The sequence below is a fragment of the Lathyrus oleraceus genome, chromosome 3, assembly GCF_024323335.1.
Source record: "Lathyrus oleraceus cultivar Zhongwan6 chromosome 3, CAAS_Psat_ZW6_1.0, whole genome shotgun sequence".
Classification (NCBI taxonomy): domain Eukaryota; kingdom Viridiplantae; phylum Streptophyta; class Magnoliopsida; order Fabales; family Fabaceae; genus Lathyrus; species Lathyrus oleraceus.
This window is the reverse complement of record NC_066581.1, coordinates 531,754,680-531,770,448: the sequence shown is the minus strand read 5'-3', so window position 1 is coordinate 531,770,448 and position 15,769 is coordinate 531,754,680. Positions and strand designations below refer to the sequence as shown.

General features: G+C 33.0%; 1 protein-coding gene and 1 long non-coding RNA gene across 2 annotated transcripts; one reads left to right on the top strand and one right to left on the bottom strand.

Annotated features, from left to right (window-relative positions):
- The first annotated feature begins 6,214 nt into the window (after nt 1-6,214).
- On the top strand, nt 6,215-6,832 carry LOC127128721 (uncharacterized). The gene is made up of 2 exons (XM_051058096.1): nt 6,215-6,304; nt 6,439-6,832. Exons 1-2 carry the CDS (start codon nt 6,247-6,249, stop codon nt 6,726-6,728), a joined length of 348 nt encoding a protein of 115 aa, XP_050914053.1. The 5' UTR covers nt 6,215-6,246; the 3' UTR covers nt 6,729-6,832.
- Nucleotides 6,833-8,037: 1,205 nt separating this feature from the next.
- LOC127128720 (uncharacterized) lies at nt 8,038-8,816 on the bottom strand. The gene is made up of 2 exons (XR_007806008.1): nt 8,673-8,816; nt 8,038-8,431 (listed from the first exon to the last, which is right to left on the bottom strand). It is a non-coding gene; the product is annotated as an uncharacterized LOC127128720 (long non-coding RNA).
- Between the last annotated feature and the right edge of the window lie 6,953 nt (nt 8,817-15,769).

Below are 15,769 nucleotides of genomic sequence, written 5' to 3'. Positions count from 1 at the left end.
GTTGAAGAAGATGATTCTCAGCTTTTGGCAACGGTTTCGATCCATAGAGAGCGCTTTTCTTGTGTTTGCATGTGTTTTCTTAGGGCTAGCTTTTGATTGGTTCGTGCGTTTTGCCATGCTAGCTTCTGATTGGCCCGTGCGTTTGACCATGCGCTTTGACCTCCACGTCATTAATGAAACGCAGAGTTTCATTCAGCGCGCCTTGCATGTTTAAAATTGCACCTAGTTCGATCCTCCGTGCAACCCATATTTCAATTGCTTCATTCATTTTTCTCCTTTGCCATATGCTTGCTTCACATATATATTTTTTAATTTTTCATCATCTTACAAAAATCATAAAAAATAGAAAAATGCATCAATTTCATCCCAATTTTTTGCATTATGATCCTTATTCTGTCTATTATTTTTTGATCATTAATTTCAAAGTTGTGCTTGGCTGGATAATTTTTTGTGCTAGAATGTTTGGACATGTATCTTATTTTGACCTTGCCATGGTTATCATGTTGTGAAATGCTGGTCTTTGATCTAATGATTCTGAAAATTTGCATGATAAAACTAGACACTTTGCTTGACATTTTGGTGTTGATTTGGTATTTTTATCACTTGTCATTTCTGTGTTATGGATGTGCTAAGTTGGTGAGACAATTTGTGTCACACCTTTGCTTGTTCAACTTATGTGATGTGTTTGACATGCCAAATGATCTCCAATTGTCCTGATTTTTTGTATGATGAATGATATGGATGCTGTGATTGAGCATGAATTTTGTTGGAATTATTTCAATCATTTCTGATTTAATTGAGATTTTTCATTCTGGTTGATCATATTTGAGCTTTAAAATTGCCTTGAACTTCAATTGATCATGAAATGCTTTTGGTATATGATATTGATGTGAGACCTTTTGGATTGTTTCAAGATGTGTTTGAAGTTGATTCATGTTAATTTTAAGCTTCTGTTTTGAATTTTTTCTCCATCTTTGACCCTAGGCTTTGACCTAGTGGTTTGTGACTCATCTTTGAGCTTTGATTTCAGGTTGATCATTCAAGTTCCATAGTTGTTGATGCTCCATCACTTGAGCATTGATGTTTGCCTTTGATTACTAACCTTTGTGTGTTTTGTAGGTTGATGTTAACTCATTTGAGTTTGAATTTTGGCTTACACCTCTTGTACATTGGGATTGTTTGTTGCTTATTGACTGTTTGTCTGATTGTCTGAACTTTGTACTGATTTGTTTGATGTTTCCACAGGTACATAAGTTGCTTTAAGTTCATTTTGAACTTTGCTTTGCTTGGTTGCTTAACCACTTAGGTATAACCTCTAATCTTCATGTAGTCTGGAAGACCTGCCCTGTTATGTGGGCAGGCACCTGTCTGAAGTCCTCCTTAAGAGGAAATGCTTGTGTTTGTTTATCTTTGTGCCAAGCAGGAAAAGTCCTCTTATGAGGCAATTGGCAGATAAAAGAGATGTGTAATCCATCTCCTGCTATTCAGTGTGTCATTCACTTTGCTCACACAATGTGTTGATGCATTGTGAATACTAACCCAAGATCTTATAGAGTCAATCACTTGTGGAGAAGAGTTCCAATTTTCTGAACCCCCACACATTCTATTGCTTAAAGCTCTCCCAGGCCAGGGATAAGAGCTATGAGGCACACCCCTCGTCTCCATTTCATCTGCTTCACCCTAACTCTCAATGTTATGGTTAAGAGATCAAATTACCCCATTCCAGTTGGTTGTAAAGCCTAACCTTGCTTGAGCCTAATTGCTTGTATATAGTGTGTGCTAATTGACTTGCTTGATTGCTTACTTGATTCATCTGTGCATATCTGCTTATCTGTGCCTTTGTGCATTTATCACCATTAATTGTACATCATTGCATGATCATTGTTCATATCTTTGTGACACTTTGTTTGTCCATTGAGGAATTAATTGTAAGTCCATTTATTGGCCATTGTTCCTATGATCTGGAAGGAGTTGGACTAAGACCATTTATTGGCATCCTATTTCCTTGGAGGCGAGTGTAAGACCATTTATTGGCAACTTGTTTCCTCTTGCTTTTTGCATTTGTTTTGCCTGTTGTATGTGAGGAGTCAATTGTAAGTCCATTTATTGGCAGTTGTTTCCCATGATCATCCCTTTGAGATTGGTATAAGTCCAGTGATTGGCATCCGGTATCCACTTTTTGTTTGGCTTCAGGAGATTGGTATAAGTCCAGTGATTGGCATCCGGTATCCATATTTTGTTTTGTTTTAGGAGATTGGTATAAGTCCAGTGATTGGCATCCGGTATCCATGTTTGTTTTAGGAGATTGGTATAAGTCCAGTGATTGGCATCTGATATCCATGTTTGGTTTTGCTTTGTGAGATTGGTGTAAGTCCATTGAGTGGCATCCGGTATCCATCTGCTTTGTTCATCTGTTATTTGCTTATTGCCTATTTCAAAGGAATCACTTGAATCATCTACATATGGTCTCAAGAGGTGAACATCTAAGAAGTTTTACACTCCTTGACCCCACCTTTTGTTCTAAACCTCCATTTGCATGCTAACCCCAAACTTGAAAAATATTGTGCAAAAATTTTCATCCCTTTTTTCAAATTAGAAACCTAGGCCTTAAGCCTTTGATTTTCAAACTTCATTTTCATAATACTTCTTTGAATTGAATTCTAATCATACTCTGACACTTTTTGTGAATAAATCCTAATTGGTTAATCCAACTCATTCAATTATTTTATGGCTTTGTCCATTCTTGTTAAGTTTTCATACATTAGCCATAGGTTTGATTTATCCTAGTTGGTTGATGTTAATCTCACCTTTTTGTCCTTAGTGATTGAACTGTAAGACTTCCTTGCCTATTATAGGGTTAACCCCTCACTAGCAAGTTGAAGCTTTTCTCACATGGTGGACTTATTGTTTGTATAAGGTTGAGTTTTCTCCCGTGGATAACGAAAGACCTTAGGGCTTTTGTTTTAAAATGAACCCACTCATATTTTGGAAATCTTTTAGCCGAACTACGAGGTTTTGATCCTGTAAAGGTACGTAGGCAATGGTTATCCATCCAAACACAAAAATAATAACTTGTATATTCTTTTCTCATCCCTTCATTCATGTTTGCACAATAAATATTTCATAAACAAATAACATTTCATTTAACAAGCGTGAAAAGGGCTCCCTAGGAGTACCTAGGATGTTTTGGGTGCCTAACACCTTCCCATTGCGTAATTTACCCCTTACCTAGATCTCTGATCTTTTCATTGGTTTTCTATGTGTAAAACTTCTTAGGCTTTTGTTCGCTTTTTAGCCATTCCTTTGGATAAATAAAAGTGCGGTGGCGACTCGATTTCTTTGTATACTTTGCTTTTGGTTTAGTCAATAAATCATAAAGTGACGAATACACCGCTATAGAAAGGATATAGTCAAACAAAAGTCTTCCTTGCTCAACACGCAAAAAAGATACTTCCTCCACTTTAAACAAAATTTTAGTAGAAAAGATAACTACTATGCTATGATACAAAATCAGAAGTATAACAGTTGTGTAACAATCGCAACAATTTTCAACCTTTCTAAGATTTATAAGATAATCTAAGATATGAAATCTTAAGATCTTTAGGCAATAACAATTACAAGAAATAACAGCTCAAAGTTATGCTTAAGATCTTTCAAATGCATTGTCATGTTGTAACCTCCCTTTGAGTCTTCAGCTTCCTTTTATAGAGACTGAGAAATAGTCGTTGGATGGTTTGAAGATAGCGAGCAAACTTAGTGAATAAATATGCCAAGAGAGACGTTGGAGACTAGCATCTGGTTTGAATCTTTGTCCACTAAATAATAGCATTACTCTTAGCATATTTCAAAGTACTAGGTATCTACCAAAAGGTAGAACAGATTGAAGATGCCACATCTCTATTTCTTGAACCTTGCAAAACTAAAACCTAGTTGACTTTACCTAGAAATTTAGGCCTTTTATAAGACAATACTGCTTTTGGTACAGTATACGAAACATATGCCCTTCAACCTTTCAGATTCTAAGCTGTCATCAGAAGTTGAGTCTTGAAACTAGAGTCTGAACCTTCAGAGCCTGATGCCTTCAGATGTTGATGAACCACTTCAGATTCTGATCAAATCAGAATAAGGCAAATATTCCTTCTTCGCATATGCTACCAATCAAAATTAATTCTATGTTTGTGATCCTGCATACTTACACAAAATATTAGCAAACCCTATTATTCTTTAAATACATTGTTATCATCAAAACCTATTAAGGATATAAACAAATCTTGTTTCAACACATCTTCGAAGAAAATATGAAAGAAGTAAATGTGAAAGATGTGTGGCTCATGTTAGTTTTACCGGGGCCCCACGATAGGCGTCACTGTACTGGTTAAAAAGTAGAGATGTACATGTTACCTCTGCAAGGGCTTGGACACTCAAAGGTCATAGTAAATATATTATATTGTATGATGGTTAGGGATTTCCCACAACAGCGAGAAACATTGTATGATGTTATTTTGTGGGGGTTTAGAGGATCTATTCACATGAGGTAAAAGGCTTTGTATGTGAGGGTGTGCTTAGGTATAAGTGTGTGTAAGGTGTGATTTGTATAAGTTAGGATATGAAAAGAGGTACTTATAGAGGCTTTAGACTTAAGATTTTTTTCAGAAAGGTCACTGCCCACCTTAATCTGGTCTCACGATCTTCTTAGTTGTACTAATTCAGACCAGTAGCCCTAAGCATGAGACTTAATATAGGTGAGTTGTTTGAAGATATTAGTGTACTCTCCGAAATTTTTAGTCTAAACTTATGACCCTCCGCAAAATTATCTTCTTTAAATTAATCGCGCAAAACATTTAATTTCTTTTATTATTTTTTTAAAACTGATTAAATAGTTGTGAGTTTTAATATTAAATTAAATTAAGAAAAATAAAATATGTGTCATCGCACAACACATCTTTTGATTAATATTGTTTCACATCTATATATTATATATGAAATTGGTCCAACACAAAAATTAATTTGCATCTAAGCAAAATTTGAACATGAAACTGAAGGAGAAACACACTATAAACACCCAAATTTCCACCCCTAGGCCAAACAGAAAAAGATTTATTAAAAATTCACAATTAATCTGATAGATGATAATCATGATATCTTCATTTTACTCGTAGGTTAAATAATAATATTATTTTTTGAGAAGGGATATTCATAATAATTTATTTTGGAAATCCTAATCTATTGTAATATAATTAAAGTTTTAAATAGAAAGTTTTTTCATAATGGAATTTATTTTATATTACTTATTTATGTTATTATTATTTATTTTATATATATATATATATATATATATATATATATATATATTCTTACTCCAAGAGTAAGTCACTCATTATTATTCCTAATCTTCTCCATTAGTTTTTTTAATTCAATGGCTTAAAATAATAAATAATTAAATACGAATAGAGAAAAGTATATTCATCACATAACTAGTTATTGTTAATTATTTTGAACCAACCGATTAAAAGGAATTAATGGATATATACCCATAGCTTAAATAATAATTTTATTTTTTAAGATGGATACTCATAATAGTTTGTTTTGGAAATTCTAATTTAGTGTAATATAATTAACATTTTAAATAGAAAGTTTTTTCATAATGGAAATATTTTTATATTCCTTATTTATGTTATTATTATTTATTTAATCGCAAAAAATTATTTATATATATAAGAAAATATATTTTTAATCCAAGAGTAAGTCACTCATTGTTATTCCAAATCTTCTCCATTAATTTTTTTTAATTCAATGGCTTAAAATAATAAGTAATTAAATACGAATAGAGAAAAGTATATTCATCACATAACTATTATAACTATTATTGATTGTTAATTATTTTGAACTAACAGATTTAAAAGGAATTAATGGATATATACCCATAGCTTAAATAATAATATTATTTTTTAAGATGGGATATTCATACTAGTTTGTTTTGGAAATTCTAATTTATTGTAATATAATTAAAATTTTAAATAGAAAGTTTTTTCATAATGGAAATTTTTTATATTCCTTATTTATGTTATTATAGAAAGTTTTTTCATAATGGAAAGTTTTTTCATAATAGAAAGTTTATTTTTCATAGCAAATACAAAATTAGTAATTGCATTTAATTTATTTTTCCATTTGATACTATAAATAGTGTGACAATGGTCACTCTTTTCTCACACAAAAATAATTTACACTTTTACTCTCATATCTCAAATGGCCTCTATATGCAACATTCTCTCCATCACTCTCTTCCTTGCCCTAGTTTACAAAGGTATCATATCTTTCATATTTTGTAGCATGAATAATCTCTTTGGGTTATAGTTTTTATTTTATTTTTTAAAGTAGCTAATTATTTGATTTATTATTTTGATTAGTTTGATATTTAATTTATGGTTGATATTGCAGTTTATGGAGAATGTTGTAATTTGAGTAACATTGAGGTTAAACAAACCAAAACATCAGGCTCAATGTGGAATGTTACTGTGACCAACAACTGTATTTGCACTCAAACAGAAGTGAAGTTCAATACCAAAGGATTTAAGTCAAGCACACCTGTTGATCCAACAATCTTTAGCCAAGATGGTCTTCTCATCCAAGGAGCAGCATTTTATGGATTTCAATTTGCCACCTTCACTTATACTTCTGCTTCTCAGTTTAAGTTTACACCAATTTCATCCCTAACTCAATGTTCTTAGGAATTAGAATTATGTTAGGATTATTTTTTATTGTTAACCAAAAATAGAATAGTTACACATTGTATCAAGTTTTGAAACCACTTTGAAAATATCAAATATATTATATATGACTCTCTTCCTTTTTAAATTGTTATATCAATTCAGTTTTTATTTTTTATGAATATTATTTAGTTATGAATATAAATTATGGATGTTTAAAGTCCATGAAATGTGTGTGCTTTAACCTATGATCTTGATTAGGTTAAAATGTTAGAAAGATAACTTAGGGTAACATGATTTTGATGGTGATACTTGGACGTGAAGGTACCTCGGCGTGTATCGCAGATGAGTGGTAACTTGATTTGTGAATCAATAGGTTTTGTATGAACATGTTGTAATGGTATGAAAATTTTGGTGAATTATTTTTCCCTATTTTTGGTGAATTATATATATATATATATATATATATATATATATATATATATCGTGATTTGAATTATAATAGAAAATTAATATGTTATTGAAAATATTTCATGACATTATATATATATATATATATATTTGATCCCACAAATCAATAATGTCGGCAGGGACGATGTTAAACATGTGTTTCATTACATAGTACCCACACTCGGATCCCTCAACTTGTTTCTTAGTCTACAAGCACTACGCCAAATAAGGGAAAAGAGGGCGCTTTTTTTGGCCTATAACAGCGCTTTAAAGCGCCGTCTAATCTGGCGCTGACATAGGTAAAGACAATGCTTTTTTCCTGGTGAAAGCGCTCTCTAAAGTGGCTCTTTAAGCCCTTTAAGGGCCACTTTAGAGGGCGCTTTTTAAAGAAAGTGCCCTCTAAATTGGAAACTTTTAAGGGTTTAGAGGGCGCTTTTACTGGAAAGAGCTCTCTAAAGTGGAAACTTTTAAGGGTTTAGAGGGCGCTTTTACTGGAAAGCGCCCTCTAAAGTGGAAATTTAAAGGGTTTAGAGGGCACTTATTTTGGAAAGCGCCATCTAAAGTGGGTGGTTATTTAAATTTTTTTTTTAAAAAGCGCTATATTTATTTATTTATTTTAGACAACCTGTATATTGAAGCAGTACACCTAAAACTGTATATTCTTATCATTTTTCAACACACAAAATATTATAAAATAACAATGGGAATGACCAAAGCAAAAACATCAAAATATATTCTTATCATTTTTCAACACACAAAATATAAAACAATTCGAGGTATATGTTTTAAATCATAAACTAATGATTGAATATCTATTTTAGACAGTTTGCATCAGTGATTTACAGTACAAATTCATCTGGCATTGAAGTTTCTGTAGTACTTGTTAAATGATAATTCATCTAGAAGTACAAAATATACAGAAAAAATTACTATGATAGTTGAAATTTAGAAGTTTCAAGTCTTAAAATCAAACTATAAGTGGGGGCATTTCAATTCAAGAACATTTCTCTCTTTCACAAGACTGTTATCAGAAATTGAATGGAAACCTATTTGGAACGTAAACCAGGGATATTTTTAAGACCCATCTTGCCAAGGACAAGCTTAGGAATAGCTGGAGGGCTATCAAGCCCCATGCATCGACTGAACTCATTTGCAAGCTCCACTAACCTATACTTATCTTTCCCCACTTTCTTGTTAGAGTTGTAGTAACCAAGCCATGCCTGATATGCTGCTTCTTTATTTTTCATCTCCACATTGGATAGAGCCCTTTCCACCTGTTAACAATTTAAAATGTAAGTGCATCGTTGGAATCACAGTGAGTTTAATGAACTCGAGGTGGCATTGTAATTTTGCTAAAGCTTTAAAATTTAGCTTTTGCCAAAATCATGGTGACACACCGCGATCCTGCCAAACTCGTAGCTAATCGTTGCTCCACATATTGGTTTGTTTGTCTAAAAACTAGCTAAAGTATTAGAAGAAAATCCATAATTGTCTCCCTTGTATATCCAAGTATACCTTTTTCTTAGTGTCAGGATCAACTGAAGGGACCGGAGCTTTCCCAATAGGTAAATCTTTTGCAATAGCTAAAAAGAACTCTTCCCAAGGAGCTAGTAGCAGTATGCCCTGACCTTCTTTTCCTCTTCGCCCCGTTCTACCTAGTCGATGTATATATTGTTCTCTATCAGCCGGTAGACCAACCTGTTCATTGTAGAAATGGAAGAAACATGACAATTTGAAATCAATAAAAGCGTTAAATAATTTGGCAAATCATAATCAAAAAGGCTTGCACTTTTAGCAAATGTATGTATTGAGTGTCCTTACGAGTATGCGTTAAACAGGACAGAAATTCATATGGACACGAGCATGCTGGTAATATAGTCACAAGTGAAACAAGGAAGGAGATCCAAATATACCTGTACAACAAGAGTAACATCTGGATAATCAACTTCACGTGCAGATACATCCGAAGTAACCAAGATGAGACCCTTTGACTTCCGGAATTCATCAGAATACTCAATAAATGTATGAACCAAGAAAAATGAAACCAAAAATGAACAATAGCGAACGTTAGAAGAGAAACCAAGTAATATGAAGATTATAAAAATACCTATGGTGTCAAAATCGAACAGCTAACAACGAATTAATAGAAGGAGGAAACGTCGTAGATCTAACAGAGGTGGAAGGAGAACGCCTTAGAAGTAGCGAAAATCGTAGCAGTGAGAACCCTAACGTGAAAAAGAACGAAAATAACAGAGAGTGAAATAACAAAACGCGCAGTATGTTATAATTTTAATGTTTACTAAATGGGACCTTAGAGGGCGCTTGTGGAAAAAAAGCGCCCTCTAAAGGGGGCCTAAGAGGGCGCTTATGAAAGCGCTCTCTAAGGCTTTCCAAAAGCGCTTTATAAACTGGAAATGCACATGGACTTATAGAGCGCTTTTTTAAAAGCGCCCTCTAAGGGTAACCTTAGAGGGCGCTTTCTAAAAAGCGCCCTGTATTGTTGTCCCTCTATCTCCTCCTTATTTTTTCGCTTCACCTTAGAGGGCGCTTTATTACAAAAGCGCCCTCTAAAGTGCGTTGTCTATTCCAGTTGTTCGCTCCTTATTTTTTCGCTTCACTTTAGAGTGCGCTTTTGTAATAAAGCGTCCTCTAAGGTGCGCTGTCTATTCCAGTTTTTGGCGTAGTGAAGTTTAAATATTTCATGAAAATATAATCACATATTTCATGAATATATATATATATATATATATATATATATATATATATATATATATATATAAGTGAAGGTTACAAACTTACCTTGGGCTCACAAAATGCGAGCTTTTTTTCTAGAGTTGTTCAACCTATAATGAAAGTGATTTAAAAATATTACACGCTAAGATAATTACAAAGTCAAAGAAAATATTACTAAATGTCATATGACCAAATTCATAGTGTAACGAACACAATGTAATTATCATATCCGTCTGAAGAGATATGATGATCAATTGATAATGTTATCTAAATGAACAATATAAGTATATATAATTAGTATTTGGTAAAACATGAAAACTAACTATAATAGAGAAACCATAATTTTAAAATGACTCACTTATTGAGTAATAGGGCTAATATATATCTAGAATACATATTATACATAGTGTAAAACTGGTACTGAAATACATAAGCGTCTAGCAGCACAATATACATATACATACATGCCCAAAAGAAACATAACATGACACAAAATGTACACAAAAGTGCCCAAAATAAAACTACTAGGAGCTAGATCATTAAACAATGATCCCAAAAATATCTACACAGCGGAATAGCCATCCAGTCGACAGGTAAGCAAAACATCACTCTATTTTGCCCTTACCCTTCACCTGCTCAGAACCACCTGAAAAATAATCAACAACATCGGGTGAGATAATAATCTCAGTGGGTTCTCTATCTTATGGGCCCACTCGGCTCTACAGGGTTTTCTAATCAATATTCAACTCATAATCAACTCAAGTCAACAAGGGAACGAAGACTTGAGCGATGGGAAAACTAACTCGTAATGTACGGAAACATGCACCTGAGTTCTCAAAACTCAACCACGATCATTATTCAGATCATGACACATCAACTCCCGAACGAACTTATGTCTAATCCATGCCCGGTTCATGCATGCTCGTATGATTCGACTTTCACGGTGGATATTGGGTCCTCTATGAGGCTTAATCCCCAGTTCAAGCGACCGTCACCCATATGGGTCTCAAACCCACTTAGGGTCTCTTTCATCGTATGGGCTTCTAACCAACTTAGGTGTCCACCTTTCCCCCACGTCCGCCGTGGTTGGGATCAAACCCAATTGAGGCTCGAATCATCGGTCTCACATCCCAATGCTTACTCATTTAAGCATACCAAATAGAGATGTGCACCATCACAGAAAAACACACATTCTGAATACATGATCGGTTCCAAAAATCATCGGTTCCACGAACCATAACAAAATCCATCAATCACATGCGACTTCATTCACCACAATACACAAACAATAAACTGGCATGTTCCATACAATGCGTCTCATTCTCAATCAAGGCAACAATTCGTCCACGACCTCCACATAAGCGTCGTACAAATGAATACCTTCATTCAATGTTATCTAAGTTATAAACCTAGCCTATGGCCTAATACCAATCCTATATTAACTTACTAGATTCATCATGTAATTTTCACCATTAACATGTATTCAACATAAGCATAGCATCGCAAATGATTAATGGTTGGAAGAATGCATTTAGAAACACTTAAGAAATGGATTTTGAAGTTTTTAACATAAGTCAATCGATTGGCTGGGGAGGCCAATCGATTGGTTCCTCTCACATTTCTGTTTTTCAAAGTTTGTTGAGGATCAATCGATTGATCCCGAGTGTATATCGATTGGCTCACTAAATTTTTTCCATTGTTCATATACAGAAAGTTTATGCAATCGATTGTAATGCACTATCAATCGATTGATCCTGTAAAAATCACATTTTCTGTAGAACAAAAGGGTTGTGCAATCGATTGGTTGCAGGGACCAATTGATTGGTCCACTCACATTTTCACATTTCCAATTCACAAAATACCATATCCTCTGTTATTCCATTTCTAACAAAACACCACTTCTTCTTCCAACAAAACCCATCATACTACATGTTCTTATACACATATAAATCAAGGATTCCAAGCTCATAATCACAAGGATTTCAAGGTCATAACCACAACTACAACAAATCATGTAATCACAACAATCATGAAAAATATATCAAGGACATGTTCATAAAAACAACACCATCAAGAGAAATATTCATCACATAGCATGGATTATTCATGATTTATCTATGATTCTACAATCCTAACTTCTAGAAATCTAAGGTTTCTAACTAGAACCCACCTCAAGAAATTGAAGAGGAGAAGTTGTTGAAGATGAGTTGAGGATGAAGATGATGGTGTAGGTTCCAAGCTTTTGATTCCTCCAAGTTCTTCTTCTTCTTCACTAACCTTGTTTTCTCTTCTTCTCTTGAGCGCTTTCTTTCTTTCTATTCTTTCTGATACCAAGAGAAGACAATTGGTATGTGGTAGGTAACATGAGGTAGTAACATGTGGTGGTGAATGATTCAAAGACTAGTTGCATGTGGCCAAGAGAATCTGTGGTAAGAAAGTGGTTACATGTAGTAACAAATATCTCAAGTGGCACCATACTTGTAATATTTGTTCTGCCAGAGCTCTTGACCCATTATTAGTGTTATTAAAATGTCTCAATTAATAAAAGGTCAGTCCCAATTAATATTAATTAAGTCAACCTGAACTCACTATTTACTTTATTTATCCTAATCGGCAACTTTTAGAGCACATAAGAACTCAATTGATCTCAATTAATAAGAATTTAGGTATTTAAGGAAATACGGGGTATTACAACATCTTCTTTGCGTATAACGTAATATAACATGTTGAAATATGATTCTTCAGTGGGAGCCAATAACCTATTTTGGATCTCTCTATCGGTGGGGGCGGTTGAACAAATGTCTTTCGTGCTTGCACCACGTAAAACATTTCTATCAAGTAATTGATCATCAATATCATCATCTTCATTTGTACACTATCACTACACCAAAGAAGACTTTAGATAACGCTTATTTTTATGTTAGACAACGCTTTAAGGCACTGCCTATTCTGGCGTTGCTGTAGGTATAGACAACACTTATTTTTTTATGAAAAAACGCTGGCTCAAGTGCTTTTTAAGCAGCACTTTCAGTTAAAAGTGCTGGTGTAAGTTCTATTTAGATAGCAACTTCTAGTTAAAGCGCTGGCATATTGTACCATTAGGAAGCGCTTTTTGAGAAAATCGTAGTCATATGTCAACTTAAGGCTGCGTTTTTTGAGAAAAGCGTTGGCTGAAGGCTTGCATAAGGTATCATTAGACAACATCTTTTAAATAAAAGCGTTGGTGTAAGTTCACTTTAGGCAGCATTTTCTAACAAAAACGCTGGTGTAAGTCATTATTAGGCAACACTTTTTGTTAAAAGCACTGACACAAGTCATCATTTCGTAATGCTTTTGGCTAATAAAAGTCGTCTTGTAGTCTTATATGCTTAACACAACAATGCTATAAAAACTAAAAATATAAATAAAAAATAAATAAAATTCAAAGTTAAATAATTCAACCTTTTAACTTATTATTTTGCAGTGATATATCGATAACTAGTAGTACTTCTATTAGTTAGAATATATATATATATATATATATATATATATATATATATATATATATATATATATATATATATATATATATATATATATATATATATATTAATGATTTTATATTATATTAATGATTTTATTTTATATAATAATTTTTTCTTATAAAATAACAAAAAATATTTATATATTAATGGTAAAATAATACCGGTATATCAGCGCAATATCGATATATCATAAAAAGTGCAATTAGTTTAACCATAGATGTGTCAAAATGCAGAATCAACTTTCACATCAAATAGCCAGAATTTCGATGCGCAATACCTATATACCAAATATCTAACAACACTAGTGTAAATCATGGTACAAAATATGTATCACATATATGGGTGATAAAGAAATTTGAAAACTATAGATCAATATCATGTTTATAATGTGAAAGAAACCCTCATTTCTTGAAATTCCTCTAAGCTTCTCCATGTGTCACATACTACTAAGAAAATTGAATGTTATTATAAAACAAAACACTTCTTATAATACAAATTTCTTTAGTAAAAATATGAAGAAAACAAGTTATAGAATAAAACTTAAAAATAGATTTATAAATCAAACCGTTAAACATAAGGAAAATGAGCTATAAAACAGAACTGAAGAGGCGGTTTATCACTATGTCATGCAAAGTGATTCACACTTTATTTCCCTTTTGATGGCAACCTATAGATTGACAGCTTGGAGGTTATAATGAAAACAATTAAAATAAGTTACACTCCCTTTCCTAATAGAATAGCCTAAATTAATTTCATTTCCCTCCCTTATTTAATAACTGCATTTCTCTCCCCAGATAGATGGATATGTCCAAGACTTAATCATGTTTATGTTGAAATATTAAATTTGATTTGGGCCTAATTTTATTATTTTATTTAGGGCTTAGTTTATTTTGGGTAATATTTCTAGAAAAATCGTGTAGTATTTGGAGTGTCTAGATATTTCTTATGATTGTAATATTTTCTAGAATACACTTTGAATGTCTAGAGTTGAGAACTCTCTAGAATTAGTGTGTCTAGAGTTCTTCTTAGAGTACTATAAATAGAGATGTAATCATACACTTTTGCTTCAAGCAAAAAAAATACAAAGAATAATTTGGACATGGCATAAAACCAAACTCTCTGATTTAGAAAAACAAAATTTCTTATGTCAGTGAACAAAGAATAATTTGGACATGGCATAAACAGTTTGTCCATGTGAGCGCGATAAGAATCTCTAATCCCAACAAGCTTGATTCAGTCAAAGGCCTTCCAAATCTAAAGTTTACTTCAGATGCTCTTTGTGAGGCATGTTAGAAAGATAAGTTTTCTAAAACTTCTTTTAAATCTAAGAATGTTGTTTCCACCTCTAGGCATTTGGAACTCTTGCACATTGATTTGTTCGGGTCAATTAAAACAAGTTCAATAATGGACAAGAAGTATGGATTAGTCATTGTAGACGACAACAACAGATAGACATGGGTAAAGTTCTTAAGACACAAGGATGAGTCACATTCTGTGTTTACTACCTTCTGTTCACAAGTGAAGAATGAAAAGTCTTAACAATTGTTAGAGTTTGAAGTGATCATGGTGGTGAATTTAAAAATAAAAAATTTGAAAAACTTTTTGATGACAATGTCATCTCTCATGATTTCTTATGTCCTAGAACTCCTCAACGGAATGGAGTTGTAGAGAGGAAACATCGTACCTTACAAGAAATGGCCAAAACCATGATCAATGAGACAAATATTGCAAAGCACCTCTTAGAAGAAGCAATGAATATTGCATGTTACATTCAGAACAAGATCTCTATAAGACCTATTTTTAATAAACTTCTTTGTGGAAGAATATAAATCCCAACAATTCTTATTTTCATCCATTTGGCTGTATCTGTTTTATTCTTAATACGAAAGATGATTTGAATAATTTTAATTTTAAATGTCAAAAGTGTATCATGTTAGGATAATTTAAACCCTCAAAAAGCTACAGAGTGTATAACACTAAAACCCATATTGTTGAGGAATTAATTTATGTTAAGTTTGATGATAAGCTTGACTCTGAAAAGTCAAAGCAAATTGAAAATTTCGCAGATCTAGAAATCATCTATTCAAACTCTGAAGGCAAGGACTCTGAGGTTAAAGACTCTGGAAATGCTCAACATGAAACTGACCAGTCATAGCCAGAACTTGCTAATACACCAGAACCTCTGAAGAAGTACAAGAAAAGATTGTATCATTTTGAAGATCTAATTATGCGTGATAAGACAAAAACTATCAGAAACATATCATCATTCAGACAAGATGAAAAGATGCTTATGGGTCTGGTGTCTATCTCAGAACCAACATCCATTGATGAAGCTATAATAGACTTGAAATGGAT

Bases quoted from the DNA above. Each gene is read 5' to 3' on its own strand.
- LOC127128721 (XM_051058096.1), top strand. From the start codon at position 6,247: ATGGCCTCTATATGCAACATTCTCTCCATCACTCTCTTCCTTGCCCTA. The intron at 6,305-6,438 runs GTATCATATCTT...TTGATATTGCAG, and splicing joins CCTTGCCCTAGTTTACAAAG to TTTATGGAGAATGTTGTAAT.